The 22,893-nt window shown below is 39.1% G+C and overlaps 3 protein-coding genes across 3 annotated transcripts in view; all 3 read right to left on the reverse strand.

Annotated features, from left to right (window-relative positions):
* Window positions 1–19,307, reverse strand: part of LOC145460697 (cation channel sperm-associated protein 2-like) — a 260,280-nt gene extending 240,973 nt beyond the window's left edge. Inside the window, exon 1 of the mRNA XM_081445585.1 lies at window positions 18,113–19,307. The gene's annotated coding sequence lies outside the window, so the exon portion shown is untranslated. The remainder of the gene's footprint in view (window positions 1–18,112) is intronic.
* On the reverse strand, window positions 4–19,412 carry LOC145460582 (E3 ubiquitin-protein ligase RNF126-B-like). The gene is made up of 11 exons (XM_081445447.1): window positions 19,315–19,412; window positions 15,935–15,987; window positions 13,463–13,523; window positions 12,260–12,302; window positions 11,043–11,148; window positions 10,730–10,767; window positions 10,568–10,619; window positions 10,334–10,409; window positions 3,164–3,257; window positions 2,463–2,578; window positions 4–1,416 (listed from the first exon to the last, which is right to left on the reverse strand). The coding sequence occupies exons 1-11, from the start codon at window positions 19,393–19,395 to the stop codon at window positions 1,357–1,359; spliced, it is 780 nt and encodes a 259-aa protein (XP_081301573.1). The 5' UTR covers window positions 19,396–19,412; the 3' UTR covers window positions 4–1,356.
* A 177-nt stretch (window positions 19,413–19,589) lies between these two features.
* Window positions 19,590–22,258, reverse strand: LOC145484293 (membrane-anchored junction protein-like). The gene has a single exon (XM_081462939.1). The coding sequence runs from the start codon at window positions 21,671–21,673 to the stop codon at window positions 21,050–21,052; it is 624 nt and encodes a 207-aa protein (XP_081319065.1). The 5' UTR covers window positions 21,674–22,258; the 3' UTR covers window positions 19,590–21,049.
* Window positions 22,259–22,893: the final 635 nt, after the last annotated feature.

Raw genomic sequence — 22,893 nt, forward strand, 5'->3', positions numbered from 1 at the left:
ATTATCCAATGATCCAGTTTTAAATAAAGTGTGTTATGAGGGAAAGACCAAAGCTACTCTCCACAATACCCAGGTGTCCTTATTAAGCGAATATGTTAAGTGGGAAATTAAAACAGTTTTTTTGTTTTTTTTTCATGCTTCCATCAAGGTGCCAACATTATGTCCAACAGTAACTCCACACAACTTAAGGTTTCTGAAATTTGAGGAGCACTCCTTGTTAAGGGAGTTTGTAAGTGGTGGAAGCCAAATACTAAGTTGAAACAGCTCAACAAAACGAAAATCTGGAGTCAATTTTTATTTACCAAAGCCAAGAGAATGGTGATGAATATTTGATAAATAACTCATAATAAATTGAGGTCACTGGGAACATTACTTCTTTCTCTTCTGAATAGCTGCAAAAAAGGCATTTCTCCAATAAATCATTTACTTCCTTCTTTCTCCAAACATTTGAAGTGTTATGCAGCCATACCATGCTGGACTTATGTCTTAAAGGCCACGTGTATGTTTCACTCAAGCACATTAGTGCTATATTCCCACTTTTACAAACCAATCTTATCAGACAGTAGTCAAGTCGCTAGGGTTGTATAATGATTTTATAATTATATTTAAACCAGTAAGCCTTTCAATCCTGTCTGACTTTAACACAACATTCCCGTAGCAAGTAATTAACTTCTTGGAGCACCAAACTGCAACGTTTGTTCTCCAGAATTTGTCGAAAGTGTTAATAAATTGTAATGTACTTGTAGTACTTAATAGTGAATTAATAACCCTTGTTTAACACAATAACCACAAGGATAGAAAGTTCTTGTAATCATTTTGTTTCAACAAGTGCTGATTTTACAAGCAGTATAATTATTTTGATGGATCTAAGTCACGCCATAACTTCCTTGGAGAGAAAATATTTAAATGTTGAGGCCAAACTGAAAAAAGCTTTTCTGCCAAACAGCTTGCCTTCTGTAAGGAACATCTGAAACAACAAACTTATATTCTTACATGTTTTAGAAGGTCAATATAAAAAAAGACAATGTACATTATACATAGTGCTATTTTCAGAGATACCAGAAGTTATTTCTAATCACTAATTTTCTTTTCTTTATTTACACTCAGTTACAAACAAAAGCAGAAATTGTGATAATCAAAGAAATATCTCCACTGAAAATTACATAGTTTTCAATCTAAAGTACAATATTGTTGATAACTAATAATTATTCACAGCAACCCACATTTTCCTTTATCATGAAACACACTCAATAACTTAGATCTTTATGCAACCTAAAGAGTTTAAGTTTTTCTACAGTTTCCAGAACAAATCAGCTTTAGTGTTCTTTAGGAAATCAATGTACTTGAATGATGGTTTCATGACCCTCTTGTCTGGGTGTTACTGAGACTCAGGCGGCAAACAGGGCAAGAATCATGCTGCAAGTAAATCACAGGAAAAAAAAATTCAAAACTCAGAGTTTAGTCTGTGCCATGAATTGTTGCAACCTCCCTAAATTTTCTAGTTCCTGTTAGCAGTTTTCTGAGCTTTCCAGATCTGAACAAATTTTGACACAAGGGAATGCCATTCAGAATAATGTTATGTGAAGCCTTCATGAGCTCAACAGCCTAACTGACACGAATATTTCTACTTCTCATGTATGGGAAACTAACCCATTTCAGGTCAATCTCACAATGTTTCATCATTGTCTCAATGTTTCATCAATGTCTCAACGTTTCATCAATGTTTCATGCACTGATCAGGAATATTTCTACTTCTCATGTCTGGGAAACTAACCCATCACAGGTCAATCTCACAATGTTTCATCACATTTCCCTGAAAACTTGCTAGTACCCAGTGACCCAGTAACCACCAGGAGGCCTTATGCACCACTCTGACTAAGTTGTAACAGCTGTCCAGCCCAAGTTTTTTTCGCCCTGGGGCACTGTGAGAGTTAGTTACAAGTAAGTGTATATTGTATCTAGGTCAACAAATGCTACACAGCCTGGAGTCCAACATACAAACAGTTAGGTACAGTAATCATAAATTATCATTTATAAAGTACTGGTCCATAGAACTACAGCACATGCAGTGGCGGATCCAGACCTTGAGCCAAGCAGGGAGCCCAGTTTTGTTTTGCTTGCCCTGCCGGCTTTTCTTCATTCTGTGATTTCTGCTCTTTTTTTTTTACCCAAAATAGGGAGGCGGGTCCCCCTCCCCCCTTTCCTCAATCCGCCACTGACACATAACTTAGGAAGGTGGTATGGCTCAAACCCTCCATCTTGTTTCTATTTAGATTTGTTGTCAGTAGTGGCAGTTCAACTCCTTTTCCCCCTTTTAAATAGTGGGGATTTGTATTATTAGTTTAAGCCCAATTTGCAATATGGCATCCCCAATTAGCACAGAAGTGCTAAATCCACTGACACCAATGAAGTCTTAATCATTTATTTGTTTTATGTTTTAACAAGTATAGTTGTATACTCACCATTTTTAACCAAGGTTTTATACAGTCAAAGTGGAATAAATGCCTACAGGGTAATTGTCTAACTTCTTCACCTAATGCCAACTTGTCTTGGCAAACTGCACAATCAGCAGAAGCAGCTAAACAAAAAGGAAGCAAAATTATTTACCTTATGATTTGTCATCAATCTTGTCTGAGCAACACTGCACTGAGACCATGCATACAACAAAAATGTTAGGTGACAAAATCAAGGTTTCTAACACTGTAATGGCTGCATGGCCATTTATAAATAAATATGTTCTAAGGATCATAATAATACCAAGTTTGCTATTACACAATCAAACTTCCAGTAACAAGTGAGACATTGATTCCTAGGACCAGAAAATAATGTCCCTGCCAACTTTTTCCTAGTCTCAGCTGAGGGATTTTTATCTTGTGAATGCTACGATTGTCAAAGTAGATCCAAACATAACTGAGGATTTCCAAGGAAATTCTGAAGATTTCTGAAGACATGTTTAACATTAACCAGTTTCTTACAGACTCACATCCAAGGTTTGCGACAGATGTCTATGGGGTGAGACTCGCACGTTACTTAAGAGAGGTGTCTACTTATGGGCAATAAAAGAAATATTACGTTTGTATGCGGCTGAAGTGTCCATATCCATATACAGAAGTGTCATGCTATAAGCTGTTCGTAACAGTGATACAAAATGCAATCAACTTACCTACTAATTCTTGTGAGATTTTTACTTTTGGAAGGGCTTCTATTTTATCAGCATCTGCAGGGGGAGGTCCAGCACCTTCCATTTGATTTAAAAGCTGAGAACCAATGAGATAGCACATTCACACATCAATTAAAGAATTTAAACATAAAAAGCCTTGGCACAATCAACTCTAATGGATGTTCATTTCAAAATGCTTCCTCTTAAATGTGTGTTACTTCTTGTCCAGACTATATCCCCCAGTTTTGTTTGCCAAAATGGAGTGATTTGAAAACACTCTCTAAGCAAATACTTGAATAAAGACTCTTTAATATTTGCTGTTTTCTTGCTTTATTGTACACGGCAAATACAGCACTCTATGAAACACTGATATTGGAGAGACGACCGAATTGACTGGTGACATTTTTGAGCTGACTGTTGCGTGACTGTTTCAAAGTCCCAGGCACACCGCGGCGCAGGGACTGAAAACGTGTAAAAAATTATGGGATGTGACGAGAATAAAAAAAGATGGAAGATGAAAATGTTGTTGTGTCTTTATGAGTTTCGATTCCGCATTATTTCTCTCCATCGTGGTCCTTCGAGCGCTGGATCTCAGTAGAAAAGAATAGAATCAACGGCGGATTAACAGAGGCGGATTAAAAAGGAAGTGTAGAATCGAAAAATGGCGGAGAATTCGACGAAATCGCATGTGAATGCCGATGGATCTGCTGTAGAGCAGAGCACACGTGAATGAAACCTGCCGAAACATTTAAGCGACTACACCGACATTCCCAGTCAAAACAAACTGCAAACGATAAAGAACAGAAGAAGTTCGATGAAAGCCAACCTGACAAAGAAGATAAACATAATAGAGAATTACATCGAGGGATGGAAAAACCATAAGTTGATTGAACTTGCACTTACTCAACTTAATAGAGCATGGGATCAATTGATAGAGAACCATAAAGAATTTGAAACTTTGTGCAGTAATGACGAGGAACTGCAAAACGCTGACACATGGTTGCTAGAATCCCAAGCAGTGGTAGAAGAACTTATCTGTAGAGCTGTCGATTATCAGGAAGACAAAATAGATAGTGGGGGATCTGAGTTAAATGCCCCAATAGTAGCCGGGAAATTTAAACAGGCTGACCAAAGCGATATTGCTTCAGTCACTAGCATTGGCCATAAGAGTAGCAAAGAGAGTGGTAGCAAACTAAGCAGGACAACTTCTTCCTCGTCCAGCAAACGTGCAAAAGCAGCTGCAAGGGAAGCTGATCTTGCTAAATTGAAAGTGGAGCAGCTAAAGGAGAAAGCTCGTTTAGAGGCCAAAATTGCAGCACAAAAAGCCCAACTCGAGGCACAATTAACAATCAAAGAAGCAGAACAGGAAGTAGATAGGAAAGAAAAAGAGGCACTGCTCCTAAAGGAAGAGATAGATGAGGATAACATTGTTGAACGCTTAAAAGATATTGAAGATGATGCCTCGGTAGCAGAAAGATCAGGCAAAATAAAGATTGTTAAGCCGATGACCCAAACTAAAAAAGAAGACCCCTCTAAAAAGGATACCAAGTTTACTACACAGAAAGTTAAGGAGTGGCTAGCTGATGTAAGCCCCAAGGAAGAACCAGATGAATTGAGTAATCCTCCTAAGCAAACAGAGAACAAGGAAATAGTTGTGGACTTGACAAAGTTGAGTATCCCAAGGTCAGCATTGGTGTCTTCTCTCCCCAAACTTAACTTACCTGTATTCAATGGGGACCCATGTGATTGGCCAAATTGGTATGGAATGTTCAAAGCACTGGTACATGACCAGCGACTTTCCAAAACACAAAAGATGATCTATCTTAAGGCATCAGTAAAGGGAACGGCAGAGAAAGCCATCGCAGGAATGTTCTTTGATGTGACAATGTATGACGAAGCTATAAAGGAGCTGACTTGTCAGTTTGGAAACCCAGGACTCATTTCAAAGTCCTTAATTAGCAAGCTGTTGGAAATGTCAGCACTCAAAGATGAAAGCACTTCAAGTCTGAGGTCATTTGTTGACACCTTGCACAACCTTGTGAGGACATTAAAAACTTATGGTCATAGAGAAGACTTGAAGGCAGCAGCCAACATGCAACATGTCATGGGAAAACTACCTCCAGCAATTTCTGAAAGGTGGAGCAGGAAAAAGCTTGAGCTACAGGCAAAGGAGGTTGACCTCACAGATCTGGATAAGTGGCTGGAAACAGAGGTCCAAGTCAAAGAGATGGCGTTTGGTTGTTCCAAAACGGAAGACTCTAAACAAGATGGTGGAAAGTCCAAACCATATCCAAACAGATCAAAATGGTCCAAAAAACAGAAGGACCCTCCTAACAACACGTTTGCAGCTTCAGGGGCCAAAACAGAATGTATCATTTGCAAAGGAGACCATGGGATCACGTTGTGTGAAACTTGGAAGAAGGCAGCTGTGAATGATTGCTGGGAGTTAGCAAAGAAGTTCGGCTTGTGCTTTCGATGCCTTAAAAGGAACCACCAGATTGGGCGTTGTTCACTGAAAGGGACTTGTCCAGTGGAAGGATGTGAATGAAGGCACCACCCACAACTGAACACAGTCATAGAAACATGAAGCATAAACCCGTCAGCGGGGACATTTCATCCACCACAAGCTACTGTAGAAGAAACACCAGCAGCTGAAACACCTACAACCTATGCAACCTGTGGAGTGATTGAGGAGCCTGTGAGCATGCCACGCCCTAAAAGGGTAGCCCTGCAAATGGTACCAGTAATCCTGGAAGGGAGAAATGGAATCAGGATTAAAGCAAATGCTTTCCTTGACGGAGGTTCTAGATCACCATACCTGAAAGAAGAAATAGCCAACGTGTTGGGTCTAGAAGCTGAACATAGATCACTTCGTGTATCAGTCTTTGGAGCGAAGTCAATTATTACAGATAGTAAAACTGTGACTGTACACCTTGAGAGTTTGGATGGTGGCACTAAGAGAGAAGTTTTCTTATGGACTGCCCCGAACATTTGTGAGATGAAAGTGGTAGGTTGGTCTCACAGTACAAGAAGTTTAAATCATCTTTGTGATCTTGAGATCTCAAAGCCAGTTGGACATGGAGAAGTCGCTATACTCATTGGGAGTAATTATTATGAGGAACTTCTTCTACCACTTGAACACTGCATAGGAAAACCAGGAGAGCCTGTGGGGGTAAAGACACCGCTTGGATGGGCTGTTGTTGGACATGTTCCAGGAGAAACGGACGAGGGTCAAGTTGCTAACCACGCCTACACGTTCCATGCAAACCTTAGCCCAGAAACGCAAGCCAATGAACTAATGCGGAAGATATGGGATGAAGAGGTGATTGGCATCACAGACCAGAACAAGCCTTTCACAACCGAAGAAACACTTGCTGCACAAAAAGTGGCAGTCATGGCATTACACCAATGGCCGATATGAAGTGGCAATCCCCTGGATTGATGACAAGCTGCCATTGTATTGTAACAGGAAGAGTGCCGAAGACCGACTCTACTCCCTTGAGAAACACCTTCATCGAAGGCCAGATGTTGCCAAGAAATACTGCAAAGTGATGGAGGCAAACGTAGCCAAGGGATACATAAGGAAGTTGGAGCCTGGAGAAATTGATGATGGGTCGAGTTGGTATCTTCCCCATTTCCCTGTTGTAAGGAAAGATAAAGAGACGACTAAAGTGAGAATAGATTATGACTTAGCAGCAAGATATGGAGGAATTAGCCTTAATGATACCATGTTGCCTGGACCAAAGCTGCAACAGGACATTTTTGATGTACTGCTGCACTTCCGCAGTAATCCTGTGGCCCTGGTAGCAGATCTGACGGAGATGTTCTCCCAAGTTGTTATGGCAAAGCAAGACAGGCGGTACCACCGCTTCCTGTGGAGGGGATTAGACCTTACAAGACCTCCTGAAGTCTATGAAGCAATGAGATTGATGTTCGGTGACCGTGCATCACTTTACCTCGCACAGTACATTGTTCGACAGCATGCAGAGGATAACAACAACGACTATCCGTTAGCGGTAGCTATCATCCTTCTGCAGATGTATATGGATGACATCATGACCCCTTTGGAGACGGATGATGAAGCAATAAAGGCTCGTCACCAGCTTATCGAGTTACTTGGCAAGGCAGGGTTCAAGATACAGCAATGGTGCAGTAACCGGTCTAATGTGCTAGAGGATATTCCCTTAGAAGATCGCATGGCCAATGTTAACATTGAGGAGTCTGAGTTACCCAGCATGAACGCTTTAGGAGTCCAATGGAATGCTGAGACAGACATGTTTACCTTCAAATTGAGTCCACCGAGGGACATTGAGTACACAAAGTGAGGGTTCCTCAAGAAACTTGCAACACTTGACCCACTGTAGATGTTAGCGCCATTTACAATCAGAGCAAGGATGGCCTTGCAGGAAACGTGGCTTCTCGGATTGGGTTGGGACGAGGAGTTTCCTGTTGAGTTGGAAAAGAGATGTAAAGAGTGGTTCAGTCAACTACCGGAGCTCTCTGGCGTCCAGGTACCGAGGTGTTATCGCAAAGTGGGTAAAAATGTTGTCGACACATCCATTCACACAATGGTAGATGCATCACAATTGGCGTATGCAGCTGTAAGTTATGTGTGGCATGAATACGAAGATGGGAAAGTGACTGTGCGATTTGTTGCAGCAAAAGGGAAAGTTGCACCCACAAAAGCAACAAGTATTCCTAGATTGGAGCTCATGGCAGCAGTGTTGGGATTGAGACTGTCCAGAAAGGTTTCAGAGCTGTTACAGATTCCTCTCGAGAACTGCACATGGTGGACTGACAGTGAGGACGTTGTTTGCTGGATTCAGGGCCAGTCAAGGAGGTACAAGACCTTTGTCGCGAATAGAATATCAGAGATCCATCAGAAGTCAAACCCCAGACAGTGGCGCCACATTCCGACAGACTTGAACTGTGCTGATGATGTGACACGTGGACTACATGCAAGAGAACTGACAATAGATCATCGCCGGTTCAGTGGACCTGCGTTCTTGTATGAGAATGAAGATGCTTGGCCTCAGGAATAACGTTCTGAAGACTGTCTAGCTGAGATAGCAAAACCGAAGATGACCTTTGCAACAGATGTTTCATCGCCATGGATGGATCCATTGAGGTACTCAAGTTGGACAAGGCTGAAAAGGGTCACGGCATGGGTGATGAGATTTTTCGCCAAATTACTAGCCAAAGTGAGAAAAGTGGAGAAACCTTGGGGTGTTGAGGTCTCCACAAAAGTTACGTTAACCCTGACCGAACTGGACAAAGCTGGAAAACCCTGGGTTAAGCAAGCACAGCTCGAGAGATTCCCAAAGGAGATGCAGGAGTTAAAGAGAGGAAAAGAAGTCAGCAAGCAGAGCCATTTGAAAGCGCTGACTCCAGTAGTTGATGAGTTTGGTGTGTTGTGGGTAGGAGGGCGACTTACCAGAGCACAACTTCCTTATGACGCTGCCTATCCTATGATTCTACCCAAGAAACATCACATCACTAGACTGATTGTAGCAGATGTCCATAATCGTTGCTGCCATGCAGGAGTGAATCATGTACTAGCGCAAGTACGATGTCGTTACTGGATCATAGATGGTCGGCAGGAGGTGAAGAATTGGGATAGAGAATGCAGAATGCAGATAACACAGAGAGTATCAGCCAAGAGATACTTGTGCCTGTTCACTTGTTCTGCCACCAGAGCAGTACACTTGGAGATGGCCTTTTCACTGAGTACCACAGACTTCCTAAACGAGTTCAGTAGGATGGTAGCCAAACGAGGAAGACCGGAAGAAGTTACAAGTGATAATGGGAGCAACTTTGTAGGTGCCAATAAGGAACTTAAAGAACTTATTCAGTCAATCGACCAAGAGAAGATTGTGGATGACAGTGCCAACAAAGGAATTAAATGGAATTGGAACCCCCCTGAAGGTTCTCACTTCAGAGGAGTGTTTGAGTCGCTGATTAAAGTAGCCAAGAAGTCCTTGAAGGCCATAGTTGGAAATTCAGGACTGAACGATGACGAACTTCAAACCGCGTTAAAAGAAGTAGAAGCGCTGATGAACTCGAGACCTCTCAGTTATGAGGGAACAGACCCGCATGACGAACCTGTGTTGACGCCAAGCCATTTTCTGATCAGGCAGTTGGGAGGACAGTTAGCCCCTCAAGTGACAGATGAGATAGCATTCAACCCTAGAAGGAGATGGAGGTTGGTTCAGAGTCTGGTGAAGACATTCTGGAAGCGGTGGAGAGAAGAGTTTCTGGCAACACTCAACACTCGGAAGAAGTGGCGGGAGGCGAAAGAAAATTTGCATGTCAGAGACGTATTGGTTGTTGATCAAAATGCCCCATGCGGGAAGTGGCATCTGGGACCAATAGATGAAGTATTCCCAGGACAGGATGGACATGTGCACGTTGTCCGAGTGAGCGCAAGAGGCCACAAGTATATCCGCCCAATAACCCGACTGTGTCCATTGAATTTCTCAAACCATACAGAAGACATGATGTAGAGAGAAGAGCTGACAAACCCTGAGGCACTCTTCGGGGGGGAGGATGGAGAGACAGCCGAATTGACTAGCGACAGTTTTGAGCTGACTGTTGCGTGACTGTTTCAAAGTCCCAGGCGCACCGCGGCGCAGGGACTGAAAACATGTAAAAAATTATGGGATGTGACGAGGAATAAAAAAAGATGGAAGATGAAAATGTTGTCGTGTCTTTGTGAGTTTCAATTCCGCATTATTTCTATCCAGATATCATGCATGTATTCCGCAAGACAGAGGTTGCATATTTTTGTATCTTTTCAGTATCTTGGTATACACAGTTGTCACAGAGTTTTGATGAAGTACTTTTGCCCTCTTATTCAAAAGAATGAGGCAAATAGCAAGCAATGTAGCCAGCAGAGATCATGAAGTAGATGCTGATTTTTGCTAGCAAATGGAAACATTTTTGATGTGACGCCACCTTCAAATGAAACCGTCTTACTGTGCGCAGGGCCTTACAGCATACATGATATGTTCTGGCTATCTTGTATACTGGTATGGATGTACTTGTAAAATGGTAATATTTAAGGTTCCTGTCATGTTACCCCGCCTGGTTGTCAATCTGACTGACCATCCACTGATTGTTGCAAGCTTTTAAACATATTTATAGCAAGTTATTTTGTGGGAATTGGTCTCTTACCTGTGTTATTATAGTATCTAACCCCTCTGTACCCCAGACATAATCTGCAGGGTTCCCATGGAGACGCAGCAAATTACTGTATTGTAAGATACAATAGAGAGAAGAAAACTTTAAAACCAGTTGGCAACAAAGCGGATTCAAAAAGTACTTCAGCCTCACCGGGTCATTAAGTGTAAAAGAAAGTCATAAATGGTACAAAAGAAAACCTGGATTGCAATATGCATGAATGCTTACAAAGGAAATGCTACATTTCCAGAGGGTCCTGCACCATCCTCACTTGAGCCACCTGGAATAATAATATAAAGTTCAAAATATAACTTTTACATTGTGTCTGAAGATTTAAAAGCTGTACTTGTGCAATGGAACAAATAACAATATAAATGAAAACAAAAATACCTGGAGGTCCTAAGCCACCAAAAAGATTTTGAAGAATTCTGTACAACAAACAAAAAATGAAATTATGTTTAACTTAGTGTAAGACATTCAAGAATCAATGATACATTGATGTCTATACAAAACTGTTAAATAATTCTTCTACGTATATATCCACTTTCCCAAATAGGCATATCAATGAAAAATTGACTTAATAAATGAAAAAAATTCATAACTGAAAACAAGAAAAGGTTTCAATTTATGCTCAGTTTGAAACAAAAGGATCAAAGTCGTGTAATGCTTTACAAAGGTTGACAACTAGGTCAGTACAGCTTACACATCAATTGCAGCAGCATTTGCTGCATCTCTCTCTCCTGGTCGCTGATTGGTTCGTATGCTTATTCTTGTTCTTGGTCTTCGAGGCCTTCTTCTTCCTCCCTCATCTGGAAAAATCCAACTTGAATAAGAACCTTATAATTCAGAGTTGCATTACACTGTTGGGTCATTTCAAGGTCACTGTAGAGTCAATGGGTGATTTCGGAAAATAGCCGTACCCAACCATGGACAGCATCCATATTTTAACCTCCCCTTGCCTTCGGCAATTTTAAAATGCTCTACCCCCTCACACCTACTGAATTCCAAAGTGATTAGTATTGATTATAAAACTTTGTACCTCTCAAAAAAAGCACAGTTGACATTGTAACTGTTTGGTCCAGCTTTCACACTTTTGTCTGTCCCCTCTGGAAATCCCAGATCTGAAACTCTCCGCGCCTTCGGAATTCCAGTTCAAAGAAACCCCCCTTGCCCTCAGAATTCTTGAAAACCGTCTGTGGTATAGGCATCACTATATGGATATTTTCTGGAATCGCCCAATTCAAACTTTAGCAGCTTGTTCAGGAAGCATTTTGCAGTATTTATGACATGTTTCTTGTTACTCTAACTATAAGTCATTGCAAGGAGGGCTTGGTGAATCCTGCCCCCATTAAAAATAAAATACAGTGGAAGCTCTCTTAACAAACACTCTCATAAGCGGAGAGCTCTAATACTAAAAATGGATGCCTTCACAAAATCCTGTTTGAACTTCTATACAAACTCTGTATGAAAAAAAAGCATTTCTACTAATGTATAGCTAATAAAATCTGTACAGCTCTATTTACTCATTCCCGTAAGCAGACATAGTCGTAAGTGGCCATGGACACATCTAGGATTTACGATCTAGACTTTTCCTTTGTTGTTATTGCACAAGGCAATAAAACAAAAAATAATTTGGTGGTATTTTGCATTCCCAAAGTTTATTGTAAGCTGGGCAAGCTCCCACAGGGAGCTCCACTGGGCAAGCTCCCACATCTTTGCCTTAAAACTCTAGTGGCAACTAGTGATCTAACTATTCTAGTAAGTGGCCAGTTCCAGTTACGGACAGCTTTTTCGCATCTCAAGGGTGTCCGCTTACTAGGGCTTCCACTGTAATTTAAATAAAAGTAACATGTCACTGATACTCAATTTCTACCAATGCATTGCATCACAAAGAATAGTAAAGGGGACATGTTCAGTTACCTGAGTTACCCGGCGTCAGTCCTAACAAACCTCTCTGAACCAACTGGTAAACATAAGAAAAACTAAAAGTTAATTGACAAGATCAAACATGCACTGTAACTTGTGCTTGCTAATGCATGTACAAGATTCAATGTTAAGAATCTTAATTGCACTTTTATAACTCTTATTGCTTCAATAGGGTTCAGATCACCTTAAGTTTTGAAAGATCGAAATGCTATCACAAGTCAATGATAAAAAATGTGTTTCACCTCATCGTTTATGAAGTAAAGGCACTTAAAGCCAAAATTAAGGGTGTCTTTAACAGTTTGTATCATTGCTATGGTAACCATTACACCATGAAGATGACCACAACTTGTTTACCAATGATTGTGTATTTGTGTAATACCAATATTGTAGCATCATTTGATAGAGGGGTTTTAAATTGAGTGTCATAAAACCAAAACCAAACCAATTTCTTACCAATTGCACTACTCAGCCAATCTCAAACTGTTGTAAAACCAAAACCAAAACCAAAACCAAAGTAATTACCTGATTACTATCTACACTCAATTGAAAACCACTCTAAAGAGTTGTTAGTAGCACTGATTTGTCTGGAAAGTACTGGAAACTGTCTGTGGTAAACAAAGTTGGGGGCTGATAAACTAGGTGGATAATAAACAATAAATTTTTAATTCTCTATTTGTAGAACAATTCAGGAAGTAATTGTGCAAGTACAATTCAGGGAGTAATTGTGTAAGTAATTTCAAAATCAGATGAGCGTGAAGCATGAGGCCAATTTGAAATTACGAGTAATTTACTCCCTGAATTGTATGACACGAAGTCCTATTACTAATTAATCGTATCTATAACAAATTTCCGTATTGAAAACGTCTTTTAAGAACTTCTTTTGAGCGATAACGTCTGTAGCGCTTTTCATAAGTTTTGAAAACTGCACGAAACAGTGCAAAGGAAGCCATTAAAGCACATGTAATTGATGTGCAAATCACGTGGGTATCCAATTACAAGTACCCAATTACAAAAAGTTTAAACTGGATACCTGTAATTGGACACCCACGTGATCACGTGCCGATTACATGAGAAATAGGCAAGTGGAGAACCAATCATGATCAAGAGTTTTGTTATAGGGATGATTAATATAATTAAATGCAGTCTATAAAGCTAAACTAACTATTAATGAATAAGGATATTACATGTATTATATACCTCTGCAAACCGCACAGCTGGGTCTCTTTCAACTTCAATGAAATTTTCTTCTTCTTCAGCACTGAAAGGAATTTAGAATGAATAACTCAACAATACCTTAGGCCCGGTTTAAACGTCGCATTTTACATGCATCGAATCTAATTGCTGAATTAAGTGCATGTAAAATGCAACATTTAAATCAATTAAATTCGACATATTTCAAATAACTGCGAAATATATATATTCGACTGATCCAGTCAAATAAACGACTGAAGTTCGACAGTTGATTTAAACGCTGCATTTTACATGTGCCGAATCTAATTCATAAATTATGTTAAATTATATTTTACCCATAACTCCACAGTTTTGTGCTGCATGACATGTGCACAACAAGCTGAAGGGAATTTTGGCGGCACTTGCAGCTGTGGATGTATAGTGTAGAAGGAAGGCTGTTGAAGATGCCAGTATGTGTGGTTCTTGCTTTGCTCCGATCATGTAATGTAGTTATGCAAAACCAATTAAGCTTAAGTTTCATCCTTTGAACAAAAACCGCTCTGTGTTACATGACATGCAGAGTGGGAAAGCAATATGGCGACTGTTGAGTATAATAGTGTGTGCGGTGGTTCTTACTTCTCTTCGGCAAAGTTATGTAGAGGATGGAGAATGAAGTCTATGAACTTGAATTTCAACAGGAGAGTGAAACGAAAATCAGAGTTTAAGAGGTAACGCACTGCCATTTGCATTATAAATCGCCCCATTCTGTTTGCTTGAATGGTGTTTGAAAGGTATGAATGATCTTAACGCAAAATATGCTCCTTATCATTGTCAGCCGCATTGGTGGGAAACTTGGAGCAGAGTCAGCTGGGAATGAACACGTCGCTCGCGCTCAGCAATTTTATTCGGCAAAAAAATGCGACATTTAAATCAAATCAGCCAAACTTATTCATACGAGTCAACTAAAATTAATATTTGATTCGGCGCATGTAAAATGCGACGTTTAAACCGGGCCTTATTTACAGCAAATGTGTCTATAGTACAGTCTATATACAAGTACTGTTTTAGGAGAGAATTTTACTGCATTTATTTCATCTCATTTTATGCCCATAAATCCATTAAAATTCACACCCCCTGCCTGCTGTGAAATACGATGATTATCAGTTGAGTAAGGTATGACAGAGCTTTCATGACGAAGTTTTGACCTTAAAAGTACAGAGCTGCCATAGGCAACTATCCTCATTTCCAATGTTAACAATATCATCACCTGCTGCTAATGACATCAAAGGCGACAAGTTGCCACTAGAAATGGAGCCAGTTGCCCGTAGCAGCAACACAAGTTAAATGTTAAAACCTGGTTACCAAACTTTCATCATACCTTTCTCAACTGATAATCAAAGTATCAATGGGAAATATCAAGACCCATTCAACACGATTGATCGAACAGAGATCAGATCTTAAAAATCAAACAATTTCCAGCCACAAAATTACATGTAGTCATTGATTCAATATAGGTAATAAAGCAAAGATAGGTCTTAGTATTTTCAGTTTGGAAGGTTGGTAAGGGGCCTTGGCCTTAGATTTTGAGATTGGGAGGTATCTAACGTATTAGTATTTAACACTGGTACTAGTACAGATGTGTACAGGGTCTCAGGTCTTAGCTTTGTGACAGGTCTTAGTCTCGGGTCAGGTCTTAGTTTTTAAGACACCTGGTTTTAAACAGCAGAGAGGGTGCATATGAAAATAACCATAGATCTCTGCTATCATTTCTTGTCAGAGATCATCTTGTGTATGAATTGTGTTCTTGTGTAAGTTGTATATAAAATAAGTTGGTGACCAAAATTTACGATCTGGTGACCAAAATTTTTCTGTTAGTTGCCAGTTGGCTCCCGAACGAAAAAGTCAATTTCGAGCCCTGATCATGTGAGTGCAAATCATCAAACACTACCCATCTGGTAAGTATGATTAAAATTTCCAGGTAACTATTCAGCTTACGTTTCTTCTCTAGGCACGCAGATTCACAACTTCCTACTTTGCAAATTTTCCTACTTGGAGAATTAGGAATGATGATGATGATGACGACGACGACGACGACGACGACGACGATGATAATGATGATAATGACCTGGACACTTCTACAAAATGACTGCTGGTCACTAGTTGAGCTTGCAGGTGATCAGACAAAATTGGAAGAACATAGATATGGGCTCACAAAGTAACATCATGTGTTTTGGGAACCATGTTGAAACAGAAAACATACATCTGCGATGCATGTTCAAAGCTGCTCTTGGGTATGTGAAAAGTGATCTTAGTGAGTGTACTCTTAGTCACTCACTGTATGGCGATTGTTCTTGAAATCAAGTTTCCAACACTGCATGAAGTTACATCAAAATAATTTTCAAGATTCTTCTTGAAAAGGACTGTGCACCCAAGAGTACTTCCTCATTCCATTCAACCACAATTATCATTCTAACACACTCTGTTAATGAACATACTTACCTGTCACTTAACTGTTCAATAAATTCTCCCTGACACTGTGAACAAGTAAAGTCCTGAAACATAATAACAAAAAATCCTTGTTACTCTAACACTGAGCCAGTCTTCATGGCCGGTTATGCCATAATGTTACCATGGTGACTCAGATCATGGTAAAACGTATGACTTACGTCATTTGAAACTTTCATCATTCTTTAGCACACCAGTAACATTCAAGTTTTTGTTGGATTGATATTGGCGGTGCTCTAGTCACTCAAAGTTGAACAGTATCGTTACTGAAACATTTGACTGAGCCACCTTAACAGAAGCTGTTTTCTTTTGTGCAATGTTTTGGAGAAGTAATTTGCCAAAGCTATTTCTGAGCAGTCCTTCCTAGCGGTTCATATTGCAAAAATTGGCTGCTCAGGGCACATATCAGAATTCTCCTTTTTGACGCGGACCATTTGTATATGTAATAGGACTACATGCTGTCCAATTTGAAAAAAATTCTGAGGACAGCCAAAATTGGATGAGGCCGTAGGCCAAGTCCAATTTGGCTGTCAGAGGAATTTTTTGAATCCAATTATTTCCAACATCGGACAGCATGTAGTCCTCTTACTTATTAATTATATAGCTAGTCAGTTATTGGGAATTGCTCAGTCAAGCTATCATCCTTAAAGAAAGGCAAACTAAATTATTGTGAATTATTTTTATTTCCAAAATATTTGGCAGAATAGAATGCCATAATCACACAGAATAACAATAATATAATGGAAAAAAAAGAATACTGCAAATTACAAAAGTGTAAAGTGAAAGCAAAGCATTTTTTAAATATACAATCATATATTATTTTCAAAATATCCAGTATGACATGGAATAAAATGAGGTTTGTAGCAATAAAACACTTGCAATATTGAATGAGGAGTGGAGAAATTTATGATAAGAAAATAACGGAACAAAATATTACATTTTGAAGGTGTAAAAAAATATTTGTTCTTTATTTGGTTTTTTTTTTTTGACTTTCAAATTATTCAATACTAAATGCAGCTATAAATAGAAAAAAAATTATCATGTATACAAACAAACATTAAGGAGGGCAAAATTAAATATATAAATAAATAAATATACATTTATATAGCGCCATTTTCTACTAATTGTCCATGGCGCTTTACAATACTTTAAATTACAGTAAATAATGCTATTAAATCCATTTGAGGTGAAAAAAAATGATAGTTTTTGTAAAGTCAACAATACTTAGTCCTCATCTGAGTCTGAGAGTACAGGAGCTCTGATCCTTCTCCATGAACGCTGAGGTTCTGTGCTTTGGTACAGTTTGGTAAGTTGGCATTTGCACATTATCTGGCCCAGGAAACCCAGGAAACACAGCATAAAAATTCACTGTACCTGTGAAGTTATTGATAGTTCTGAAGTTGTTGCTGGAAGTACGAGCTTGAAGAGGTTATGATGTTGAAATCTTCCACCATCATTGAATAGTGTTCTTGTCTTCCACGAAGGCTTAAGTGTTCAGTAACATTTTTAAAGTTTACATTGACTAGAGCTTGGGCAGAATGTTTACCAAGGTGACCTGAACTCCAGAGGAATTCTTCATCTGCTTCACTTAAAGCATGAGAAGCATTTTTTCGCTTTCCGTAACCCTGCGCTCATAATTCTCTTGCTTTCACTTCAAGTTGTTCCCTTGAATTTGCAAATTCACAATCTTGCAAAATACTGTAGTTTCTGACAGTCCAACAAGCACTGCATGATAGCCAAACTTTCTGGTTCGTATTCATGACCATCCTTTTTTCGAATTTCAGCGAAAAACCGGCAAAGAATTGCATCTAGCTCATGACAAGGGATATCTTCCAACTTTCTCGCTTCGTTACGGTGCACTTTCCACTCATTGAAAACATTCAGGCAAGTTTTTGTACTCTTGGAGGTGTTCTGGTTTTCGTTTTTGCCTCTCAGGCTGGCAAGCTCCTCTTCTGGTAACATAGAAAATCTCTCATTTGCGGTTATATCGCTGAAAAGGTCATGGGAAATGGAAAAATTTGGCAAATCTCTGCGCTAAACTCTGCCATATTACAAACGGCGGCAACAGCGCTGACACTATGCGTTGTGCTGATTGGCTAGTTTCTATTACCTATTGTATTTTCTGGGACTTGATTGGCTCAGACAAACTGTCCTATATTTTCTAAATTGGACAGTTTTTTTAAAGGAAAATCCTATCTGAAACTATCCAAATTAATCCTTAATTGAACAGTTTTAAAAAATTAAAGAATAATAACTATGCTGACAATTTTGGATTAACTACCAGCTATATAATTAGTCATAATATTTTTTGATACCTGCTGAAATTTGTCAAGTTTTTCATGAAAAAATAATAATGAAGGTCATAATTTAACTATGTTTCCATATTTACAGGGGTGACAATTCTTATTAGTTCTGTTTCAACAAATCTGTACAGTGGAATCCCAATGAAAGAAAATGCCATGGAACTGGGATAATGTGTTCATTCTAACAGGGGTCCTTTCTTTCCTGCCGATTTTTGCTCCTCCCCTGAAAGATGGTTTGTTACAGGTGTCATCCCTGGACTAAATTTATGAAATACCTACTTTTCTACTACTGTAAAATATACTAACTGATAATATCTAACGTTTATTTTTGTACGTAAGATCTCATAATTGGTTTGATTACAATCAGTCTATTCTTGGGACTGAAGATATTCAAAAATATGCTGCTTTGATTAATTTACGATGTAAAGTGATATAATTTAAACGTAACCATTGATGAGAAGTCAGCTCTTTCACATTTGATAGTAAAATATAGTTTTGCAAGGGTATATCACGCGCTCATCAAGAATTTCTCGATTACGTTTTGTTGCCATTCAAGAATAGACATTCACAGCAGCACGTTAAGTCTTACGTGTAACTAAATTTAAGAATTTAATACCTTGGCGATTAAAATAATACACTGGAAGTTTCCCTTTCCCGTGATATGAGCTAAACTACATATTAAGCTGACTTCTTTCATTGCACAAGTGATTCTAGGACGATGCTAGCCAATGTTACGAAATCACATGCAACGGCTTAGGTTCATAAATATTCTGAGGGTTCAACAGGCGGAAGAAGGTCTGGGACAAAATACGACAACCTTTCTTTTATACAGTCGTTTATCCACATTAAATCGAATTCTTTAGATTTCAGTCTTACTGAAAAACAGCATGTGCTAGTCCTCATAATCAACACTAACGCAGTTTCAGTGACCAAACAGATGAATTATGAGACTGATAAAGTGAAAACGAAACGGATCTGAAGGAAAAACATTTCTTGGCATTTTGACGTGATCGCAAGGTAAAACTGGATCAGAAACTAACTTAAAAGAAATCACAATGAAACAGGACTTACTGGTAAGTTAAGAGAAACTTCTCTGTTGCACTCATGGCAGTAAAATCTTTCATTTGCTCTCTCTACTGCAGCTTCGGCCATTTTCTTAATTCCGACATCGACATGTCTACTACCATTTTAGGAAAGGGTGACGTCATTAAATAGGGTGACGAGGCAGGGACGTTTCAAGTACGCGTACATCAAACACAGCCGGGACATTCTGGAACAGGCTAGAGAGTCGCTAGAGCACGCCGAAACAATAACAAATATTTAAGCTATTACCGACAGAGTCATAAACAGGAGTGGAGCTAACTCCAAGCAAACTAGCGAAGAACTAACTGCAGGGAAACTCGAGAGCTTCCTGGGCTCCTAATTAATTTAATGATTTTCTTCCATGCCTTTTTTGTGCGTTTCGGCTTGTTTCTGACTGTTCCACATTCCATATTTTGTTGAAGACACTTATTTTTGATCAGTTTGGTCGTATGAAAATAAGCTGTCCACATCTCGAAATTTGTGGTTCCAGAAAATATCCATACCCACCCCAAAGAGGGTTGTTAGAAATCCAAGGAGGAGGGGTCAGAAAACAAACTTTTTTTGAAAGAAAGTATGAACCAAAACTAGAAATCCCAGATTCAAGCCAAAAAACCCTCCTTGGGAGGGACGTGAATATTTTCTGAAACAACACAATGTTGTTTCCTAATATCCCTACGAAAGTAAGCCTTAGATGCAATTTTATTGCACCTGTATGAGGTAATAGACCTATAATTTTTGTTGGTATTTCAGAAAATGTTCAGACACCCATAAGGTCTTCTAGCAACATGTTTTGGAAAAAATTTACATCTCTTAAAATCTCCAGAAAATGGTACACAAATCTTTGCTTGGACTTCTCAGAATGGGTATAAATTACTTATAAATCCAAAAAGTTGCTTAAGAGAACAATTCTCTCAAGTGAATTTTTCACCCTAGATCAAGGCACTTATGTTGAGACCTGAGCCTGTCCAGAAGTTTCAAGACAACTTTTTGCAACTTTTTAAAATTTTAAAAAGTTGCAAAAAGTTGTCTGGAAACTTCTGGACAGGCTCAGGTCTCAACATAAGTTCCTTGATCTAGGGTGAAAAATTCACTGTCAATAATATTCTGCTGCCCTTTAACAAGTGTCCATAAAACAGAGTTTGAATGTATTTTGATAGGTAGCTTGCTTTAGGGAAAATATGCAATCCAAAAGAAACAGTAACTACACTGACAAGTCATTGTTCTCAAATTGGATCCCACAAGCTCAGAATCTGGGATAAAAAATACCTCCGCAGAAGTACAATTTGCTCATAATGTGAAATTCCTGCAGTCAATCGTTAGAGCTAAAAAGAGGAAATAAGTGCTAACTACTGATCCCTTGTCTGGTTATGTAAGTACTGATAAGATGAAATAAGTTAAAAATAATTTTAAAAAGTAATCGTATACTCCAACATAGCAGAATACCAACAAATTGATCTAATTCTCTCTCAAATATGTACATACTCAAATAAATATAAAACCATTCCTTGTATAATGCAGTGTACATATAAACTTTGTTAAATAATACAAGTAACAGCTTTTTCAAAATCTAATATTTCCGTAGGTCGTGGACATGAGAAAATCTCTTTTCGGCTGTTTTTGAATCCTTGTTACAGCTAAGCTAATTGAGACAAAAATAACTGTCTTACAAAATGATCACAGAAAGGTCGGCTTTCCATTATTTTTTTTTCAACAATGCAACCAGTCAGTGCCCAAGGAAGGACCGCACTGGCGAGACCAATGCATTGAAAACTTTTTGTAGTCCTGAAGTGCCGGCAGCGTCCTCCATATCATCTCTTTGCTCATCATCTTCACTCGCCAACTTTTGTAATCTAAGAAACTCTTTCAAATCTTTCTCTTCAACATCATGGCGGTTTTTCTGTCCATACTCAGTCACTACTCTCTCTTCGACACCACCAGAAATTGCTTCTTCATCGATTTGTTTTCCCTGGACTCGACCTGTCTTTGTGTTTTGACTGTGGTTCGTAATTGCTTCTTTCACTTCCACGTACAAAGTAAAAGCATACCGATGAGCGTCAAGAGGTTGGCCATTCTGAGAAAACAGCACTCTGTCTCTGGTTTCCCAATGGTTCTTGTAAGGGTAGACGACAAAATTGTCTGTCTTCACAGGTACGAGTTCATAAGTATTCAAAATGGCGCAGATAACTCTCTCCAGATCCTTGTTGTTTTTCTCCTCAGAGCACAACTTTCGAATGCTTTCTCTGTCAGAAGACTTCCTACAAATCACTTTTATCTTGTAAACTGTTTTCCCGTAAACCACAAGCCGAATATCTGGTTTTCTGTCAAAGGTAAAAGGTTTTAATGGCATATTTAAACTCCTCAGTCACATTTCTCCGCCATTTTATCTTTTTTCCCGCGACTTTTAGCACGAGTCCAGTTTGCCGGCTGTCTCTCTTCGGCGGTGGGGGGACCTGGCGCGAGGAAAGGGTAACTCTGCAGATATATCTGGTCTAATGCTGCGTTTCGGTTGAAAGTCTAATAAGACAGTGATTTTCCGGAGAATCCATTCGAAAATTGTAGACCACCTCCAAGGTAGTTCTCCTTTTCCGTTCGAAAAGGAGTGGCGAAAATTCCCTTACCCTTTGCTAAATTTTCCAGTTTCCAGTTTCTTATCAGCAGTAAAATATATCACGGGGAATCGAGTTGTAAATGGTACGACAAAATATAATACTTTGATTTGCCTAGATTCTTGGACTAAATTCAGCATTGGTTTAATATTCCTGAAAATTATAAAGCTCTATCAGCGCCAAAAACACTGGGTGCGATCCATTCAACCAAAATTTCTGAACGTTTCGGTGTTAAAATGCAACTTTTGTGCGTTGTTAACAGCGGATTTATCGGTATTACTCGTACATCCATGTGAAGTTACAACAGGTACGTAACTGCTTCGCAAGCTAAGCGTTTGTTTTGGCTGCTTAAATTAAGAACGGTTTATTCGGGTTTATTTCCCGAGAGGATTTCGAATGTTCTTTTCGTCCAGTTCGAAAGAGGTGTTTGAAATCAACCAGCACATATCTGGGAACGGTCTGCTAGAAATAACCCGTTATACGAGATAAATCAGTTCTACGCATGAAACAGCTCGCAAAATATCATTGACAAACGGTCAGTATAAAACATGGACTGCGGATTACGGACTGGGTATAAAACACGGACTGAGCATAACGAACCGGGTATAAGACATGGAAGAGAAAATAAATTTTGAAGGTTTTACTCAAAATGGATGTCAAGGCAGCCAGCCACACACTTTTGAGGTTTTATTTTATAGCATTGACGGCAACAGTTCGTGCACTTTTACAAAACAAGATTTGACTTTCAAACAAGCATATCTTGTAAGTTCCTGTTTCGTTCTGTGCAATAAACTAAAGTTTTTTTTGCACCAAACCCGGTGGACAAATTATCTAGTGTCACGTTACAGATGTTAAAATGTTACGATTTTTTTTTTAGTTTATCGCATCACGACACTATTGGTCTTTGATTACCCCAAGTTTCAGGAACATAAAAACACAACACTTTTTCAAACTTTTTTCA

The sequence above is a fragment of the Orbicella franksi genome, chromosome 1, assembly GCF_964199315.1.
Source record: "Orbicella franksi chromosome 1, jaOrbFran1.1, whole genome shotgun sequence".
Lineage (NCBI taxonomy): Eukaryota > Metazoa > Cnidaria > Anthozoa > Scleractinia > Merulinidae > Orbicella > Orbicella franksi.